Source organism: Schistocerca serialis, chromosome 5, assembly GCF_023864345.2.
Source record: "Schistocerca serialis cubense isolate TAMUIC-IGC-003099 chromosome 5, iqSchSeri2.2, whole genome shotgun sequence".
NCBI classification, from domain to species: Eukaryota; Metazoa; Arthropoda; class Insecta; order Orthoptera; family Acrididae; genus Schistocerca; species Schistocerca serialis.
Window position 1 is genome coordinate 672,750,876 of NC_064642.1, and position 20,314 is coordinate 672,771,189.

The 20,314-nt window shown below is 43.3% G+C and overlaps 1 protein-coding gene across 2 annotated transcripts in view; it reads right to left on the reverse strand.

Moving 5' to 3' along the window:
* The window catches only part of LOC126480719 (uncharacterized), a 218,478-nt gene that overhangs the window by 80,649 nt on the left and 117,515 nt on the right, over nt 1-20,314 (reverse strand). For both annotated transcript variants that reach the window (XM_050103974.1, XM_050103975.1), the window contains exon 13: nt 18,360-18,449. In XM_050103974.1, the coding sequence (XP_049959931.1) occupies nt 18,360-18,449 (90 nt within the window). The remainder of the gene's footprint in view (nt 1-18,359; nt 18,450-20,314) is intronic.

The window sequence follows — 20,314 nt, forward strand, 5'->3', positions numbered from 1 at the left end:
GGGGGGGGGGGGGGCGCCTCTCGTACTGTACGTTAATGAGCCAAATACAGCACTGCACCATAGTTTGGAACCTGTATTAAACTGTAGGTCCTCCTCCATCTGGTTTGTTCATCCTGTTCAATGTTATACGGGAGACAAGGGTATGTACACTGAAAAGAGACCATGCTTACTAAATTACTGTCACGCTTAAACCAACTTTTGCATTGATGACATCTCAATCAAGATTGACAATGCTAATACACTGAGGTGACAGAAGTCATGGTATTACTTCCTAATATCATGTCAGACTCCTTTTGCAAGACGTAGTGAAGCAGCTCAACGCATCATGGATTCAACAAGTCATCGGAAGTTCTCAAGAGAAATGCCATGCTGCCTTTACAACTATCCGTAACTGCAGAAGTGTTGCTATTGCTTTACTTTGTGCATGAATTGACTTCTTGATTATGCCCCATAGGTGTTGGATGGGATTCATGTCAGGCATTCTGGGTGACCAAATCATTCGCTTGAACTGTCCAGAACAATTCTGGTCCGATGGCATGGCACACTGTCAAGCAAAAAAATCCCATCATTGTCTGGAAACGTGAAGTCCATGAATGGCTACAAATGGCCTCCAAGTACCGGAACATAACCATTTCTAGTCAATGATCTGTTCGTTTGACCAGAGGAACCAGTTCATTCCATGTACACACAGCCTACACCATTATACAGCCACCACCAGCTTGCACACTGCCTTGTTGACAACTTGGGTACATGGCTTTGTGGGGTGCGCGTCCCAAACCCTTCCAACAGCTCTTACCACCTGAAATCAGGATTCATCTAACCAGGCCACAGTTTTCCATCTAGGATTCAACCAAAATGGTCAAAAGCCCAGGAGAGGCACTGCAGGCAATGATGTGCTGTTACCATTGCACTTGGGTCGGTTGTCTGTTGCTATAGCCCATTAACATCAAATTTCACTGCACTGTTGTAATGGATATGTTCATCGTATGTCCCACAATCATTTCTGCTGTTATTTCAAGCAGTGTTGCTTATCTGTTACCACTGACAACTCTACGCAAAAGCTGCTGCTCTCATTCATTAAGCAAAGGCCTTCGGCAACTGCATTGTCTGGTATCTGTGGATGTAGGAATACTGAATTTCCTAATGATTTCCAAAATGGTACATCCCACATGTCGAGCTCTAACTACCATACTGCGTTTGAAGTCTGTCGATTCCCATCGGGGGGCCGTAATCATGTCGGAAACCTTTCTGCATGAATCAGCTGAATACAAGTGAGAACTGGGCCAATGCACTGCCTTTTTATATCTCGTGTATGCAACACTACCATCATCAGTATATGTATATATCACCATCCCATGACTTCTGTCACCTCCATGTACATACCTCTACTGCTCTCTAGGTTCTGTTCCTTTAGCATCAAATAACAGTGACTTTAAAATCTGAACTACTGAAACTTTTGCTCTCACAGGAAGCCTTTGAGATTCATGGTCAACGTTCATGTTTGCTGATTTAACACAAAACCACAGTTGCCCGCCTCCAATTTGCGTTCGAAGTCAAATAGGCCACACCACCTGACAGTCGGCCCCAGGTGGCAGTGTATTCTCAGCAGCTGAATGATGTACCCTCTACAGTATTGATTGTAAAGATAACTGTGACTACACTGTTTTGAAAGTGTACCTCCTAAATATGCCACCTGCTGTTTGCCTGGCATTCTGGCCTCTGTGATGGGCAGCATTCTGTGTTCAAGTGCTGCACCTTGAGAAGTGCATTGTTTCTTTCTGTTAACATCACAGATACGTAATTATTTCAATGTTTCTTAGCTATGGATCAGTCTTGACTACTCTTTACCTTTCATATCCTTCATCTCGTAACTGCAGTCTCATTTCCATACAAGTTCTAGGTAACCTCTCGCACCCTATAATTTATGCCTGCTACCTGCAGAATTTAAAATACTATATTCGAGTCAGTACTGTGAACCGCTTTACCCAAATGTACAAATGTAGGTTCCCTTTTAAGCTTTATACGATGTTTCAAGTTAAGCAAATTTCATTTTATTACGACTACCCCACTTGAATTCATTCTGAAATTAAGACTCCATTCAACGAGCTACCCTTGTAGTATCAGAGCACCAGTGCAATACACCTCCCTAATTTGCTCCTGGAAAAAAAAAATTCCATCAAATGCTACCTGCCATTACTGTACTTTCAATTAGCTTCACACTAGTATTATCTATAAATAAAATAAGAAGATGAGCAATAATACTGATGTATTCATTAAATACTGGCTTTAGCATAACAAGGCATGTATTACACCAGTAACATCACTTTTGTGACAAGTTACATTCTGTTCAAGCAACTAGCCTCCAGTAACTAGATCATATACTTGGGGTTCCCACGCTGATAAGGAAACGTCATGCTAGTCTTGAATAGTATTAGGATGTGCAATACCTAGGAGGAAATACTGTTATAACCGTAATGTTGACTGATGTGTTCAAGTAGTTGTATTCTTCATTCGTGTGATCATATTGTCCATAGTTGCTTCATAATTATTGAAGGTATTTTAAATACGTCTGTATAATTTTAAGTAAGTGTGTATCTGTGTTTATTAATACAAAAACATCAGTGATCTGCAATGATATATATTTACAATCTGGTTTGCTTTTTAGATCTAAAAACAGTTTGATACAAAAGATGCACATTTTACTTAAGGTATTCTATGTTCAATTCTCACCCCATCAGGAAACAGCATTGTTTGTGCAGTCTTTAGGTATTCCCTCACTTGGCTTTTTATTTATTTATTTATTTATTTGCCTAATCCCAGATTGTTTTGCAGCACTATACATTCCTTGATGTGGAATATTAAACAATGTAGCACCCCTACTGTTTATTTGCATATTCTGGCTCTGTCAATTGTATTCTTGTTGAAATGACCACATGGCCCAATAACTTTTCTCTCTTTTACTGCCACACATATCCTTGTGTTCCTTAGTAGAACACCAAGTGGCAACACTGAAGGTTGCACTTTCATGTGTTTCGTTTTCTGTACTTTTTCTGCCATTCGGCTCTTGTATGGAGTTTTCGCTCCAGTCATTTCTGTAACACTAGGTGTGTACTGCTGTGTTGAAAAAGTTGTTAGCTACATGACCTGAGCTCAACCAACAGTTGTTCACCCACCTCCAATGCCCCATCTTGGCACACGTTGAGTATCAGCTTGTAAGTTGTGACAAACACCAGATTCCTCTTCTCAGTTAATTCATGGCCAACACAGTTTACAAGTCATTGTCCACTTTGTCATGTACTTTGTGGTTAGCAATGTGAGTACTGAAAATCTATCAGGGTTAGATGACTGTTACTTTTCATTTTTCTGTTGCAGATGCCATGCATCTGGTGTCGGACCAAGTGCCTTACAATTTGGAGTCCTTATGATTTCAGTTTTTTGATCCATTTGCCCTGGGGTAAGTTTTCCAGACTATTTCGTGGGCATACATCATCCTCAAACCCTGAACTATCCTTAACCATTCACTATCTTTATGATATCGACATGACAGGTGCTCCCATGGAAGATCACCTGTGGAACCTCAGATCTTTGTTTATTGTTCTACAGGCAATGGGCCTCAAATGTAACCTCCTGAAATCTCTCATTTCCCCACCTTCTATTGTTTATCTGGGATACAAAATATCCCAACTGGGTGTGCGGCCCATGGAATAACATGCTGTTGCCATTACAGCTTTGCCCCCCCCCCCCCCCCCCCCCCCCGTCTCATCCATACGAGAACTTCAGGCATTCCTTGGCAAAGTGGCATACTATCATAAGATTACCCACTGAGATGCTATCATCATTCACTCCTTGCATCTGTTGCTCAGAAAAGGACTCCTTTTGTTTGGTCTACTGTCCGTGAGAGCGTTTCTGCGCAGCTTAAGGGCAGTCTTCACTCTGCATTGTCTCTTGCAACATTTCAACCTGCCAAGCATCAGTTCTGGCCACATGTGTCCCACAATCACGGGCTGGGGGCGATCCTAGCCTGTAGCCATTCATATGACTCCGAACATCCTATCAGCTTTGCATTAAAAACACTCGACTCACCTCAGCAACATTATTCTCTGGTGGTGAAAGAAGCTCTTCCTATTGTCTATGCCTTAAAAGAGTTTCAAGTGTTTTTGTGTGGTGCAAACTTTCATTTAATTACCGACCATAAGCCCTTGGTTTTCCTGTAGAGCCCATCGGTGTCCTTACTCGAAAATGCTGTTCATCATCCTCAATATTGGGTTCTCTTTGTGTTCTGATACAATTACCGGATCCATTTTCATCCTACAGCGCAACACGCAAACACAGAGGGAGCCAGGGTAGAGCATCTTGGTTGGTTGGTTGGTTGGTTGGTTTGTTTAAAAGGGGGGGAGGGGAGGGACCAAACAATGAGGTCATTCGTCCCTTGTTCGTAATAAAACAATGCCACGAAGTGTGAGAATAAAACAGACGAGACATATAACACAAAACAGAAAGAAAGGAAAAAAACCACAAGAACGAAGGAAAGGCAACGAACACTAAAAGGAACAAAAGAGGACAAGAAAACAACAGACAAACTAGAAACAGATGAGAGTAAAACAAGAAAGCATATTACAGTGGCTGGCCGACCACATGAGAATGAAAAGGAAAAGCCAGCCACTCTGCAACACATTTAAAAAAAAAAAAAGGTTCAAATGGCTCTAAGCGCTATGGGACTTAACATCTGAGGTCATCAGTCCCCTGGACTTAGAACTACTTAAACCTAACTAACCTAAAGACATCACACACATCCATGCTTGAGGCAGGATTCGAACCTGCGACCTTAGCAGCAGCGCGGTTCCGGACTGAAGCGCCTAGAACCGCTCGGCCACAACGGTCGGCCTAACGCATTGAAACCTCCACCCTGGAAGCACTAGGGTGGAGGGACACAGAGGAACAAAGGACATGAGCTAAAACTTAGATCAAATGATAAAACCCACCTTCACAAGTAAAACGTAAAACTAAATCAGCCAATGAGGCGTTGTCAGATATAATGAGTGGCAACGAGTCTGGTAACCCAAGATTTCATTGCTGGGCAGTTAAAGTGGGACAGTGCACAAGAATATGGGCCACTGTCAACCGGGAGCGGCACCGACCCTGAGGTGGGGCTTCATGGTGCAAGAGGTAATCGTGGGTCGCCCAAGCGTGGCCAATGCGGAGCCGGCAGAGGACGACTGATTCCCTTCGAGAGGCCCGCATGGGAGACTTTCAGATATTCGTAGTCTCCTTAATGACATGCAGTTTGTTGTGCGTACTGTAATGCCATTCCATCTCCCAAAGCTGAAAAACCGTGTGCCATACATCAGAACGCAGGTCAGGTTTCCGCATAACCTGTTCGGCCAGCCTGTCGGCAAGTTCGTTGCCTGGGATGCCGACATGTCCTGGGGTCCACACAAACACCACTGAATGACAGGACTAGTCCAGAGCATGGATGGACTCCACTGAAGGCGAGGGTAGCACTGATCGAAAGCTTGTAGGCTGCTCAAGGAGTCAGTACACAGAAGAAACGATTCCTTGGGGCCTGAACGGATATACTGAAGTGCACAAGATGTGGCCAGCAGCTCTGCAGTGAATGCACTGCAGCCATCGGACAAGGAATGCTGTTCAATATGGCCTCTGTGGATAAAGGCAAAGCCAACATTACTATCAGCTATCGAGCCGTCGTTGTAAACAACTTCAGAGCCCCAGAACACTTCAAAAATCAAGAGGAAGTGACAGCGGAGAGTGATAGGAGTAACAGAGTCCTTAGAATCATGTGAAAGGTCCAGACCAATCTGTGGCCTAGGTGTACACCATGGATGTGTATGCAGACAGACCTGGATGGGAGGTGGTAAAGGGAAGGACTCCTGTTCAGACAGAAAGGATCACACACAAACTGCAATCATTAGCCCTGACCTGGGCCACCAATGCAGGAAATGGACAGCCGTGGGTGGAAAAAGGAGACAGTAATTTGGATGCTCAGGAGAACTACGAATATGTGCAATGTAACTGGTGAGCAGTTGTGCACATCGGATTTGCAATAGAAGCACTCACGGCCTCCACCAGGACAGTGGTCACCGGACTCGTCCTAAAAGTTCCCATCACTAGGTGAACACCACAGTGGTCCACTGGGTCGAGCACATGCAACGCTGAGGGCGCCGCCGAACCATAAACCAGACTCCCATAGTCAAGGCGGGATTGAACAAGGGCTCTGTAGAGATGCAGCAGTGTGGAGCGATCTGAACCCCAGTTGGTGTTGCTCAGGTAGCGGAGGTGCTGCCAACGCTTCCGTTTAAGCTGCCGAAGATGAGGAAGCCAAGTCAAAAGAGCATTGAAAACCAGACCTAAGAACTGATATGTCTTCACTACAGTGAGTGGATCATCATTAAGGTAAAGAGCTGGTTCCAGATGAACAGTACGATGCCGACAGAAATGCATGACACACATCTTCATAGCGGAAAACTGGAGGCCATGCGCTAGAGCCCACGACTGCGCCTTGTGGATGGCTCCCTGTAGGCAACGCTCAGTAACACCAGTACTGGAGCAGCAGTACAAAATGCAGAAGTCATCTGAATACAGAGAAGGTGAGACGGAGGGCCCGACAGCTGCTGCTAGACCGTTAATGGCCACTAAAAATAGAGAGACTCAGTACTGAGCCCTGTGGGACTCCATTCTCCTGGATGTAGATGGAACTATGGGAGGCACCAACTTCAACACAGAAAGTACGGAGCGACAGGAAGTTTCAGAGAAAAATCAGGAGCTGGCCCCCGAGACCCCACTAATAGAATGTGGCAACGATATGATGTCGCCAGGTCGTGTCGTATGCTTTACGTAAGTCAAGAAAGATGGAAACCATGTGATGGCATCTGAAAAACGCTGTTCACATGGCAGACTCTAGTGACAGAAGATTATCAGTTGTTGAGTGACCTTGATGGAAGCCACCCTGACATGGAGCCAGTAGGCCACATGACTCCAGGACCCAACTCAACCGCCAACACACCATACATTCCAGCAGCTTACAAAGAACGTTGGTGAGGCTGATAGGCTGATCCACATCAAGCGGGGTTTTACCGGGTTTGAGCACCGGAATGGTGGTCCTCTCCCGCCATTGCGATGGAAAGAAGCCGTCGCACCAGATGTGGTTGAAGATGACGAGGATATGTCGCTCCTAGTCTGAAGAGAGATGTTTAATCATCTGGCTTGGATCCCATCAGGTCCAGGAGCTGTGTCGGGGCAATGTGCAAGGGCACTGAGGAGCTCCCACTCTGTAAATGGGGTGTTATAGGATTCACTGTGGCTTGTATTGAATGAGAGGACTTTCCCTTCCATCCACTGTTTGAGAGTGCGAAAGGCTGGCGGGTAATTCTCCAACGCAGAGGCTCGAACAAAGTGCTCATCAAAATGCTCAGTAATTGCGTTTGTGTTGGTAGAAACACGCCTTTTATGGTAACACCGGGAACACTTGCTGGGGTCTAGTACCCGAAAAGACGTTTGATCTTTGCCCAGACTTGGGAAGATGACATATGGCACCCAATGGTCAAGGCATATCTCTCCCAACACTCCTGATTATGTTGTTCGATAAGTTGGCAAATGTGGGCAGGGAAGGGTGTTACTTATGCTGCTGTAGATCTCGCCCACACTCCTTAATTGCTTCAGCGACTTCCGGCGACCACCAAGGGACTGCCTTACACCTAGGGCACACTAAAGATCGAGGGATCAAGTTTTCTGCTGCAGAAACAATTTTGCTAGTCACCTGCTCAACTATCACATCAATGTTACCATGTGGCAGAGATTCAAAGGTGACAGTGGAAGTGAAAGATTCCTAGTCCACCTTGTTTAAAGCCCATCTGGGCAGGCGTCTGTGGGCATGATGCCGGGGCAGTGACAGGAAGGCAGGGAAGTGGTCACTACCACACAGGTCGTTATGTGCTCTCCAGTGGATAGATGGAAGACGTCCTGGGCTGCAAACTGACATATCAATATCTGAGTAACTATTATGAGCCACACTGAAATGTGTGGTGGCCCCAGTATTTAAGAGGCAGAGGTCGAACTGAGACAGTAAAGTTTCGACATCTCTGCCTCGGCCAGTAAGCACAGTGCCACCTCACAAGGGGTTACAGGCGTTAAAATCTCGCAAAGTATGAAATGTTTAGGGAGTTGATCAATCAGTGCAGCTAATACATTTAGTGGTACTGCACCATCTGCAGGAAGATATACATTGCAGACAGTTATTTCCTGTGTCATCCGTATTCTGACAGCCACAGCTTCAAGAGCAATTTGAAGGGGCACATTGTCACTACAGACTGAGTTTAGGACATACATGCAAACTCCACCTGACACTCAATTATAGCCGCTATGGTTCCTGTAATATCCCTTATAGCTGCGGAGGGCAAAGGGTTCGCATCGCCGGGAACCAGGTTTCCTGGAGGGCACCACAGGTAGCAGGTGTAAAGCTTAACAGTTGCCGTAGCTCAGCCTGGCAGTGGAATTGCGGCAGTTTTTTCCACAGGAGGATAACGTATTGTGAGACTGTTAAGGCATGGAACATTCAATGAGGCAGTTTACACCTCGAACGTCACCTGCTGCCGCAGACTTATTGCTTGAGCAGTCTATATCCATTGTCTCTGAGGGTCTGGCAAGATGTAGGTCCTCAGTGGACACCAGAATCCCCACCTCATCCTCAGGCGCAGAGCTGGTGGGTAGCAGTGGTGTGGGTGCCAATGCAATTTTCTTGGTCTTAGGGGTATTCTTTTTGGATTTCCCTCAATGCTCCTTGGGTTTCCCTGGCTGGGAGGACTTTACTGGCTCACTCTCCAGGACTGAGAACGAGTTTCAAGCTCAGCTGCTTTTGAGCTCTTCAGCCACTGGCAGGTGTCATCTTTCCCACTAGCAGAAATCTGGGACGGGAGTGAGCCATGGATTCCCTAGCAAGACAAGCTGAAGATGACTTACGCTTCTACAGCTTAGAAGTGGGCACGGATGTCCCCAATGGTTGGGGGCATTGCTCCCAAAGTAGGTGGTGCAGGAGCAACAGAGAGGGAAATGCTCCCTACCAAGTCTAGGGGACTGATGACCTCAGATGTATAGTTCCTTAGTGCTTAGAGCCATTTGAACCATTTTTTTTAATGTGTTGCAGAGTGAGTGGCTTTTCCTTTGCATTCTCGTGGCCGGCCAGCCACTGTAATATGCTTTCTTGTTTTTCTCTCATCTGTTTCTAGCGTCTGTCGTTTTCTTGTCCTCTTTTGTTCCTTTTAGTGTTCATTGCCTTTCCTTCGTTCTTGTGGTTTTTCCTTTCTTTTAGTTTTGTGTTATATGTCTTGTCTGTTTTATTCTCGCACTTTTGGCATTACTTTATTAGGAACAAGGGACCGATTATCCCTTGGACCCCGGTGGACACACCGGACGAAACGTACACCTTGCCGCTCTAAATTGGCACACAGCTCATCGTCAGAATGCAAAAGAAGGTCCCTGTGAAATATAATACCCTGGATCATATTTAAAGCTCTTATGGGGCATAATGGTTACAGAAACATTCCCCAGCTTGTCACAAATGAGTAACATCCGTGACTGGGCAGAGGATGCTGTTTTGATCAAGACTGACCCAGATCTCATTTTGGACAAGCCCTCCATCTCCCCAAACGGAGGCTTCATCATCATGAAAGATTCCCCATCATGATCTCTAACATACAAGGTCCGGGGCGAATAAGATCCGCTGCAATCCTTAGCCTGACGTTCCTCCCATGGTGTGGCCAGGGAGGGGAACAATTTGGAGTCTTGCTTCTGTGCGTTGAATTGAGCTCCTGAATGCTTAGAGACTGCTGGTGTTTCACCACCAGCAAGAGATGGACGACTACGCTTCATCACATGTCATCCGCCCTTGATGCCACCCATTCCAACCAGGGGCCCTCCCCATGGGTGCCACCCAGCCGTAGCAAAGGCCACGTGGCAGGATTGCCATTGCCAGGAGTCCCGATGGGCATCTACCCCTTGGAATACGTGGGGAGTTAACGGCACAGGCATCAGCAGAGCGGTCCCTGTGTGGTCAGGGGGCTACAGCCAACAGGGTACATGGCAGCCCCACCACAACGGACTGGCTAGCATGCTGGATATGAGATGCTAAGAAGTTCATGGTCATCATCAACGTAGAAGGTGACACTGCATAGTGCATGGTGGAAAACACACCCACAAAGGTGTCCTCATCCAAGAGAGAGACAATGAGCAGGATTGAAATGCGACGACAAGAAAGCAGCCTAAGATCTCAATGCACGATGTGTATGATGCACCATGTAAGGCACCCTTCCCCACCCTGGCTTGTCTTCAGGAAAATTTTGAAGAGTGGAGGTCAAACCCTACAGGGGACCATCACATAAAGGCCTATTCTTACCCCTGGACCTGCAGGAAGAGGTCCCCATGAAGTCTGACTCTTGTTCGACCAGAAGAAACTGCTTTGTATTCAACTGGATATTGAGGTGGGGTACATAGTGGACGATTTCTCCATCGTGAGTTCCCGTATTACCTCTGTTGTGGCGGCAGATCCAGTGATCCAGCACATCGTGCACTTTATACAACTTGGGTGGCCCAATCGTTTGCAGGGCCAAACATCAGCCCCACTTCAGAATGTGTGTGTGTTGCGCCATCACCTCCCCCCTGTTGTATGGCATTATTCTCCTGATAGCAAAAGGATTTACTCCCATTGTTGTGGTTCCAGTGGCTCCAAGGCAGGATGTCCTGGGCTTATTACATCAGAGTCTATGCGGACCTCTCACATGAAACTGTTGGAATGGCGCCATGTGGTTCTGTCAGACATCAATAGGGATGTGGAACACCTTGCTGTCATCAGAAGGCAGTGCTGCACACAGCTTTTTGCAGTGGCTGGCCCAGACACACTCTTGGTGGAGAGTCCACATTGATTTTGCTGTTTTCTTTTTTACGGACTTTCTGGTTATTAGCAATTGATGCTTTTTGTCATTTACCTTATGTTGTTTGTTGTTTACCTGTGACAGCAAGACATGACTGGCAAGGACTTGTTGTAGGTAACCTCCATGGAAGTTTGCCTTGCACCCTGGTTTTGGAGAATGGTCATCAGTTTGTGGTGCTATCTTTCAAGGATTTTAGTACCCACAATGGTATTCACCGAGTCACAATGCCTCTCTTCCATCAGCAGTATGAGGGTGAGGAGGAATGCCTTGTCCAAAAGTTTAAGATGTAGATGCTCAAGTATGCAGAAGATTTCCTGGCTGAGGAATTTATGCTCTCAAAGAATGACATCAATTGGGGACAAAAATTCCACCTAACTCCTGCATGACCATCAGCTGTGGATGCTGCTCAATCTCTTGTTGTCAGGCAGAGACTCCCAGCAGCAATGGTTTTGGTGACGTTCACACCTGGCTCATCAGTCTGAGCCAGGGCATTTGGACAGCACCCTCATTAAATTCCCGCCATCATCAACACCCAGTGCAGTCCTCATACCTTTAGGGTTCATAACAATAACTCATGGTATGCCACCATTACCAGTTGCAGCTCAGGATGGGTAAGGGGCTCCTCTTTGGCCAGTGGGCATGACACCTTGTTCTTCATTGGCCCTAGTTATTTTGGGGTCAAGCAGGTATGATCATGCATGCCTACCCCAGCGGTCAGGGTTTCATCAGCACCATCTGTGGGTTTGCTTCCTGCAGCCAGTACTGGTTTCTCCCACTGTGCTGAGAAGACACCGCCGTCCATGGTGACAGAAGCCAGGTCTCCATCATGATTCTACTGCGGCCAACGTATATTTCTCTTAGGGACCACGGAAATAAGGTGTGAGAAATTAGGACTCATTTGGAGCCTTATTAACAATTGCTTTCCCCTTGCCGTATTTGCGAGTGGATCAGGAAAGGAAATGAGTAGTTGTGGTATGTTTGCTACCCTGTGTCAAACACCAAACGGTGGCTTGTAGAGTATGGATGAAGATGCAGATTCACATCGACAACGCTGCGGATAAGGGAGAGACTAAATTATTTACAAGAATTACGTCCAAAACTTACTGAAAAAGTTGAGCCACATGTGTGTGTTTCATGCTTAATTTGTTAATTACTGACAATGACAACTCATTCCCGTGTGTGTGTGGGTGAGAGAGAGAGAGAGAGAGAGAGAGAGAGAGAGAGAGAGAGAGAGAGAGAGAGAGAGACCCCATATGTGCACAACACTGGATATTATAGTACACACTTCTCTTAAATTGAATTAAACAGGAAGTTGAAGAATCTTTCAGAAATGCAAAAGTGAAAAAAAAAAATATTTTTTGATACAACAATAAGCGAACCAGCTACTTATTTACTTCACACATTGTAAATTCATGCTTGAAACACCTTGATGATGATAGAAAATTCTGGCCTTTGTACAGTAACACAGGTCTCTCAAAGGCTTTAACAAGCGAGATGTCATTACATGACATTATAATTCAAACAAACAGAATCAATAATGATCTGTTTTTATAAACTGTCAATGTGCCAATGCCTTGCAACAGCATACTTTCATAATACAGAAGTAACAATACAAAAACTACCAACTACCGAATCTAATATGGCATCTCTGAAACAACCAGCAGAGCGTAGGGGAGAGGTGTGTGTGGGGCAGAGGGGGTAGGGTAAGTAGATCTGAATTTCCTGTCCCTATGTCAATAATCCTCCCCATGAACGGTGGACCTTGCCGTTGGTAGGGAGGCTTGCATGCCTCAGCGATACAGATAGCCATTCTGTAGGTGCAACCACAACGGAGGCGTATCTGTTGAGAGGCCAGACAAACGTTTTGTTCCTGAAGAGGGGCAGCAGCCTTTTCAGTAGTTGCAGGAGCAACAGGCTGGATGATTTGACTGATCTGGCCTTTTAACACTAACCAAAACGGCCTTGCTGTTCTGGTACTGCGAATAGCTGAAAGCAAGGGGAAACTACTGCCGTAATTTTTACCAAGGGCATGCAGCTTTACTGTATGGTTTAATGAAGGGTAAAATATTCTGGAGGTAAAATAGTCCCCCATTAGGATCTACGGGCGGGGACTATTCAGGAGGACAGCGCTATCAGGAGAAAGAACTGGCGTTCTACGGATCGAAGCGTGGAATATCAGATCCCTTACTCAGGCAGGTCAGTTAGAAAATTTTTAAAGGGAAATGGGTTGGTTAACGTTAGATATAGTGGGGATTAGTGAAGTTTGGTGGCAGGAGGAACGAGACTTCCGGTCAGGTGAATACAGGGTTATAAATACAAAATCAAATAGGTGTAATGCAGGAGCAGGTTTAATAATGAATAAAAAATAGGAGTGCAGGTACGCTACTACAATCAGCACAGTGAACGTATTATTGTGGCCAAGATAGACACGAAGCCCATACCTATTGCAGTAGAACAAGTTTATATGCCAACTAGCTCTGCAGATGATGAAGAAATTGATGAAATGTATAATGAGATAAAAGAAATTATTCAGGTAGTGAAGGGAGATGAAAATTTAATAGTCATGGGTGACTGGAATTTGACAGTAGGAAAAGGAAGAGAAGGAAATCTAGTACGTGAATATGGAATGGGGCTAAGAAATGAAAGAGGAAGCGCCTGGTAGAATTTTGCACAGAGCATAACTTAATCATAGCTAACACATGGTTCAAGAATCATAAAAGAAGGTTGTATACATGGAAGAGGCCTGGAGATACTAGAAGGTTTCGGATATAATGGTAAGACAGATTTAGGAACCAGGTTTTAAATTTTAAGACATTTCCAGGGCAGATGTGGACTGACTACGTTCTCTTGGCAATGAACTGTAGATTAAAAATGAAGAAACTAACAAAGGGTGGGAATTTAAGGAGATGGTACCTGGATAAACTGACTAAACCAGAGGTTGTAAAGAGTTTCTGGGAGAGCATAAGGGAGCGGCTGACAGGAATGGGGGGGGGGGGGGGGGGGAGGGGGGGGGAAGAAATACTGTAGAAAAAGAATGAAGAATGGGTAGCTTTGAGGGACGAAATAGTGAAGGCAGCAGAGGATCAAGTAGGTAAAAAGACAAGGGCTAATAGAAATCCTTGGGTAACAAAAGAAATATTTAATTTAACTGATGAAAGTATAAAATATAAAAATGCAGTAAATGAAGCAGGCAAAAAGGAATACAAACGTCTCACAAATGAGATCAACAGGAAGCGCAAAATGGCTAAGCAAGGATGGCTAGAGGACAAATGTAAGGATGTGGAGGCATATCTCACGAGGGGTAAGATAGATACCTAGAAAATTAAAGATACCTTTGGAGAAAACAGAACCACTTGCATGAATATCAAGAGCTCAGATGGAAACCCAGTTCTAAGCAAAGAAGAGAAAGCAGAAAGGCGGAAGGAGTATATAAAGGGTCTATACAAGGGCGATGTACTTGAGGACAATATTATGGAAATGGAAGAGGATGTAGATGAAATGGGAGATATGATACTGCGTGAAGAATCTGACAGAGCACTGAAAGACCTAAGTCGAAACAAGGCCACGGGAGTAGACAACATTCCATTGGAACTACTGACAGCCTTGGGAGAGCCAGTCCTGACAAAGCTCTACCATCTGGTGAGCAAGATATATGAGACAGGCGAAATACTCTCAGACTTCAAGAAAAATATAATAATTCCAATTCCAAAGAAAGCAGGTGTTGACAGATGTGAAAATTACCGAACTATTAGTTTAATAAGTCACAGATGCAAAATACTAATGTGAATTCTTTACAGACGAATGGAAAAACTGGTAGACCTTGGGGAAGATCAATTTGGATTCCGTAGGAATGTTGGAACACGTGAGGCAATACTGACCCAACGACTTATCTTAGAAAATAGATTAAGGAAAGGTAAACCTAAGTCTCTAGCATTTGTAGACTTAGAGAAAGCTTTCGACAATTTTGACTGGAATACCCTCTTTCAAATTCTGAAGGTGGCAGGGGTAAAACACAGGGAGCGAAAGGCTATTTACAATTTGTACAGAAACCAGATGGCAGTTACAAGAGTCATGGGGCATGAAAGGGAAGCAGTGGTTGGGAAGGGAGTGAGACAGGGTTGTAGTCTATCTCTGATGTTATTCAATCTGTATATTGAGCAAGCAGTAAAGGAAACAGAAGAAAAATTCGGGATAGGTATTAAAATCCACAGAGAAGAAATAATTTCGAGGTTCGCCGATGACATTGTAATTCTGTCAGAGACAACAAAGTACTTGGAAGAGCAGCTGAACAAAATGGACAGTGTCTTGAAAGGAGGATATAAGATGAACATCAACAAAAGCAAAACGAGGATAATGGAATGTAGTCGAATTAAGTTGGGTGATGCTGAGGGAATTAGATTAGGAAATGAGACACAAAGTAGTAAAGGAGTTTTGCTATTTGGGGAGCAAAATAACTGATGTTGGTCGAAGTAGAGAGGATATAAAATGTAGACTGGCAATGACAAGGAAAGCGTTTGTGAAGAAAAGAAATTTGTTAACATCAAGTATAGATTTAAGTGTCAGGAAGTCGTTTCTGAAAGTATTTGCATGGAGTGTAGTCACGTATGGAAGTGAAACAGGGACGATAAATAGTTTAGACAAGAAGAGAATAGAAGCTTTCGAAATGTGGTGCTACAGAAGAATGCTTAAGATTAAATGGGTAGATGACGTAACTAATGAGGAGGTATTGAATAGGATTGGAGAGAGGAGGAGTTTGTGGCACAACTTGATTAGAAGAAGGGATCAGTTGGTAGGACATGTTCCGAGGCATCAAGGAATCACCAACTTAGTACTGGAGGGCAGCATGGAGGGTAAAAATCGAAGAGGGAGACCAAGAGGTGAATACACTAAGCAAATTCAGAAGGATGTAGGTTGCAGTAGGTACTGGGAGATGATGAAGCTTGCACAGGATAGGGTAGCGTGGAGAGCTGCATCAAACCAGTCTCTGGACTGAAGACCACAACAACAACAACATGTCAATAATCAATAGGACTGTCAGCACCAGTGAAACAAAGTACCTGTAAGGCATGATCCATTCAAGTGAGATTAATAACGAGTTCTTTTCAGAGTCTGCCACACCTCAATGAAAAATCTTTGACAGTGGAAAATGAACAGTAGTAGTAGTACATATTATTGTAGACACAATTTGACTTCTCTGTGATTTCAGATACTCTCTTGCATCGAAGTCTGGATACTACCTCTGGCTCTGATATCAGTGTCTCCTTGTTAGCTGGATACCTTCAACAACATGTGTGCAAACCTGCTACTATCTCAAAGACTACCGCAGACAAGTCTCACTGATAATATGTGTCCTTTTGCTGTTTATGAGCCTCACTCTGCTTTAAAAATTTGTGGTAATTTGCTGCCTATTCTGGCACACTGTGAGCAATTAATAACAGTCGGCTCTACCCAGTTTAGCTCACTCTGTCTGTCTACAAGATCCATTACACAGTAGATAGCGACACACAAGTTGATTGTCTGTTCTTTAATGTCCAGAAAGCATTTGACACAGTTCCACAGTGCAGTCCAGTGAACTAAATCTAAATTACAGACTAATGGGCCACGTCTGTAACTGGGTTAAAGACTTGCTAGTAAATTTAAACAGAACAGGGCAAATCACATTTTACAATGAGAAATGCTCAGGAGTGAAAGTAGCTTTAAGCCTAACCGATGGAGACATACTGTGCTGTTACTATTTACAACGCACGTGTATATGGGCTGCTGGCGTATTTCAGAGGATCCAGAAGGCTTCTTGTTGATGATACTGTTGTTCATGGGCAAGTAATAACAGCAGATTATTGCAAAATGGAGCTGACCTTCAACGTAAAGATACGTAAAATATTGCATATGAATATGCCGATAGGCACATTGTTGTTTGAGTCTATGATTGGTGATAAATCAATGGAAACAGTAAGAGCAGTATACTTCATAATGGGTTCATTTTGCAAGTGGCAGAGCATGAGAAATTCCTTCTCAGCTTCAACTGCAGGCCATTGCCTGGCTGCGGGCATCACAGAAAGGTTTACTGTTAAAAATTCACGAAATTGTGAAAGTATTACTACATTCCAGGTGTCTCACGAAATAACAATTACAGGAAAAGCAGAGAAATTTAAGACTATACAGAGGTTTCAGGTTATTGATCTTCACACGCATCATTAGCAAATGGAATGGGAAAGTAAGGAATGATATGAGTTCCTAAAGTATCCTCAGTCACATGCTGAAGTGGCATGCAGAGTCCAGTTGCAGATGTTGAGTGTGGCTGTGCTTGTCCCAATCTTCTTTATATACCTCACATTATTTGAAGCAGACTCCATAGTAAAGGCAAGTACTCTGAAATATGATTTCAGGACTTTCTCACACAGAGTGAGGAGCTTTTATGACACCAATGATTTATCATACCACAGATCTTTGTATGACATGTTACTGAGAAATTTGCACCACCTTCTATAATACCGAAGTGAAAACTAACAATTTCATCAGTAATCCATGGGACACAAATGCTTCATCAAATTGGACCATTTCCATACTTACCAACATGTAAAAAATGCATTACAGATGTAGATACAAATCTATACACACCTAACAGAATATGTAGGATAGTTCTGATACATTGCAGTTTTGAGATGGACCTTGACGAATACACAACAGCACTGCAGCAAATGGAGAGAGAGAGAGAGAGAGAGAGAGAGAGAGAGAGAGAGAGAGAGAGTTGATCACCTAACTAGTCCATAAGGAAGTTTCATTAAAGAATAAAACTGTTGCAGAGTAAAATATATGTTACAGCATTTTTCCACATTGCATATTAGTACTGACTGAATTTTTCCAAGCAGTTCAAAGCTACATTCAACCCATGATTTACAAAATATGTTGACTGGTTCTTTGTTTTACCAATGAATGTGCCCACTAGTTAGAACACGGAAGATTAAACTCAAATGTCCCATCAGAGAACACCGCCGGTTGGGAAACTGAAGTATTACACAATATTAAGATTTTCAATTTTTCTCTATTTGTAGAGATATACAATTGTACAGGAAAGATTAGCATGCTGGCTCAAAATTTCATTAAAGTACCCAGTTTCCAGTTCACTAATTCTTTCTACCAGAATATGAATTAAAATCATGGCAATTTTTTTTTTTAAATTTGTGTTTAACTTTTATTGTTATGGAATACAATCTACTCAAACATAGACAGAACTATCTCCAACAAAACTATATGTCTCGTATGCAAGAAGTCAGCGACTACCTTCCTGAATGATCCATTTCAAACTTACTGCAGTACAATCAATACAATGGTGATACAACTGTGTGTGCATACTGACAACGACATTTGACACTGCATAAACAAATTCACTTCACACAGTAGCTGCAAAATGTTACTCACCTTTCTGAACGACTTCACCATAATCTCATTATCTTCAGACAGGTCCTCAAACTTTTTAGACGTCCCTTCTGCCAGTTTGATTTTTATGGCCTGTCAACAGAAATTACTATTAATCTAATAATAAGTAGCAAGTGGATGCTTCAATGATTTTATGAACATTGTGGTGAACATCTTCATCATCTGGAAACCCAATCAGTTCTTATTTTGAATCATAAAAGAATAAAATTATAGTTGCTTTTTATTAGTAATAACATGCTATTATTCTCTTAATGACCAAACACAGAATTAAATAATAGGAAGTCCAGGTTGGAGATCAGTACTATCATGGAAAGGATAGATTGCTACTTACCATAAGGAAGACAGGTTGAGTTGCAGACAGGTAAAATGAAAAGATTGTTATGCATTGAGCTCTCAGCCAACGCCTTCTTCAGAGGGGAAAAAACACACACACACACACACACACACACACTCACACACACACACACACTCACACTATTTCCAGCTGTTGCGGCAAGAATGCAACTCTCCCACTTAACAAAAGCACAATCCAGAGCGAGGCAAGGGGAAAGGATAACAGGCAGTCTGAATAAGCAGACAAAAAAAAAAAAAAAAAAAACATTCCTCCAGAAGAAAATACACATTTTCCATGTTAAGTGGCAGTATGCTTTCCCTTGGAACTGGGAAACTTACCAACCCCTTGAATGGTAATGGTTTCCTACAATGCCACAGAACTTCCTGGCACTTTAGGAAATGAAACAAGGCAAAAGGGGAGGGGGGAGGAAGGGGGGGGAGGGAACCTAACCTCCTTTCGGAAAGATTTTTGATCGCAGCAACACGTAGGCTCCATATTTTCGTACGTATTATGAAACTATAAATACGAATTCTACCAAAAACAGCACATTAGTTTCTGAGGCACTGAAACAGAGATTGTGATGTGCTTTTGTCAGCCAATCAATCACATCACATGATCTCACCAGCAAACGACACCACATATTCAGAGCATACAACATCTGATGTAGTCAGCCAACAGCATACATCACTGCTAAGTAGTGGGAACACACAAATCAGAAAAGTTAATAGTTTAAATTAATAAACGCATGGTATAGCTGCAAGAAAATCTCAGCTTTCACATACAATATTGGTCTTTTTTGTGTGTGTTATCCTTGAAGATACCCAAACACAAATGTGCAGAGGAAACTTTTAAATAATGACATAAATGTCTGGTCATCTGGGCCCAAAATTTTTCTAAGTGGCTGGCCCTCAAAGTGTTCAGTTTTTAATGGAAATCAAATGTTCTATGATTTAATAAATTAATATTGCGTAAAATGAAATTTGCTTAGAAAGAAATGCTTCTCAAACCACCATTTGCAATATTTTCCTGTGACCTGTTCGAAATAGTTTTGTTTCAACGGTTGCCAGAGAGCGCCAGAGAACAGATGTTACTGCACAAGCACAGCTACAATGACATAGGAAGCCCACGCTTAGTGTTTGCTCCACTCATATGCCTTTTGTTGGATTTCTGTTTGGGCAGCACTGTCTTTTTTTTCTTTTTTTCAGTTATTGTATGTGGGGCAATTGTTTTATCATACCCTATCCAGATAAGGAACGCAAAATAAGAAGCAGCCCTTGGCTTAATATTCATTTCATAACTAGATTCTACGACTCCAAGTACCCTAACATTTTGCTGTGTAGTGATTTTAACAAAGCTTTTTTTTTCTATTCGTACTCTGCAGTACTATTATGTAGCATTTCCAATCAGGTTTACATCCCACCAGAACTTAACTTTTTCAAATTGTGTAAAAAATTAACTGTAGGGCCAAGAAACTATATCACTCGCAGTTTATATTGTGCTCCAGGAACACACATAAAGCCTTGTTGTTAGTCACAATGATAAAACACAGAGTGCTGGCTATCTGTAATTTACTGAAGACTGGCATTCTGTAAATTTAAGATGT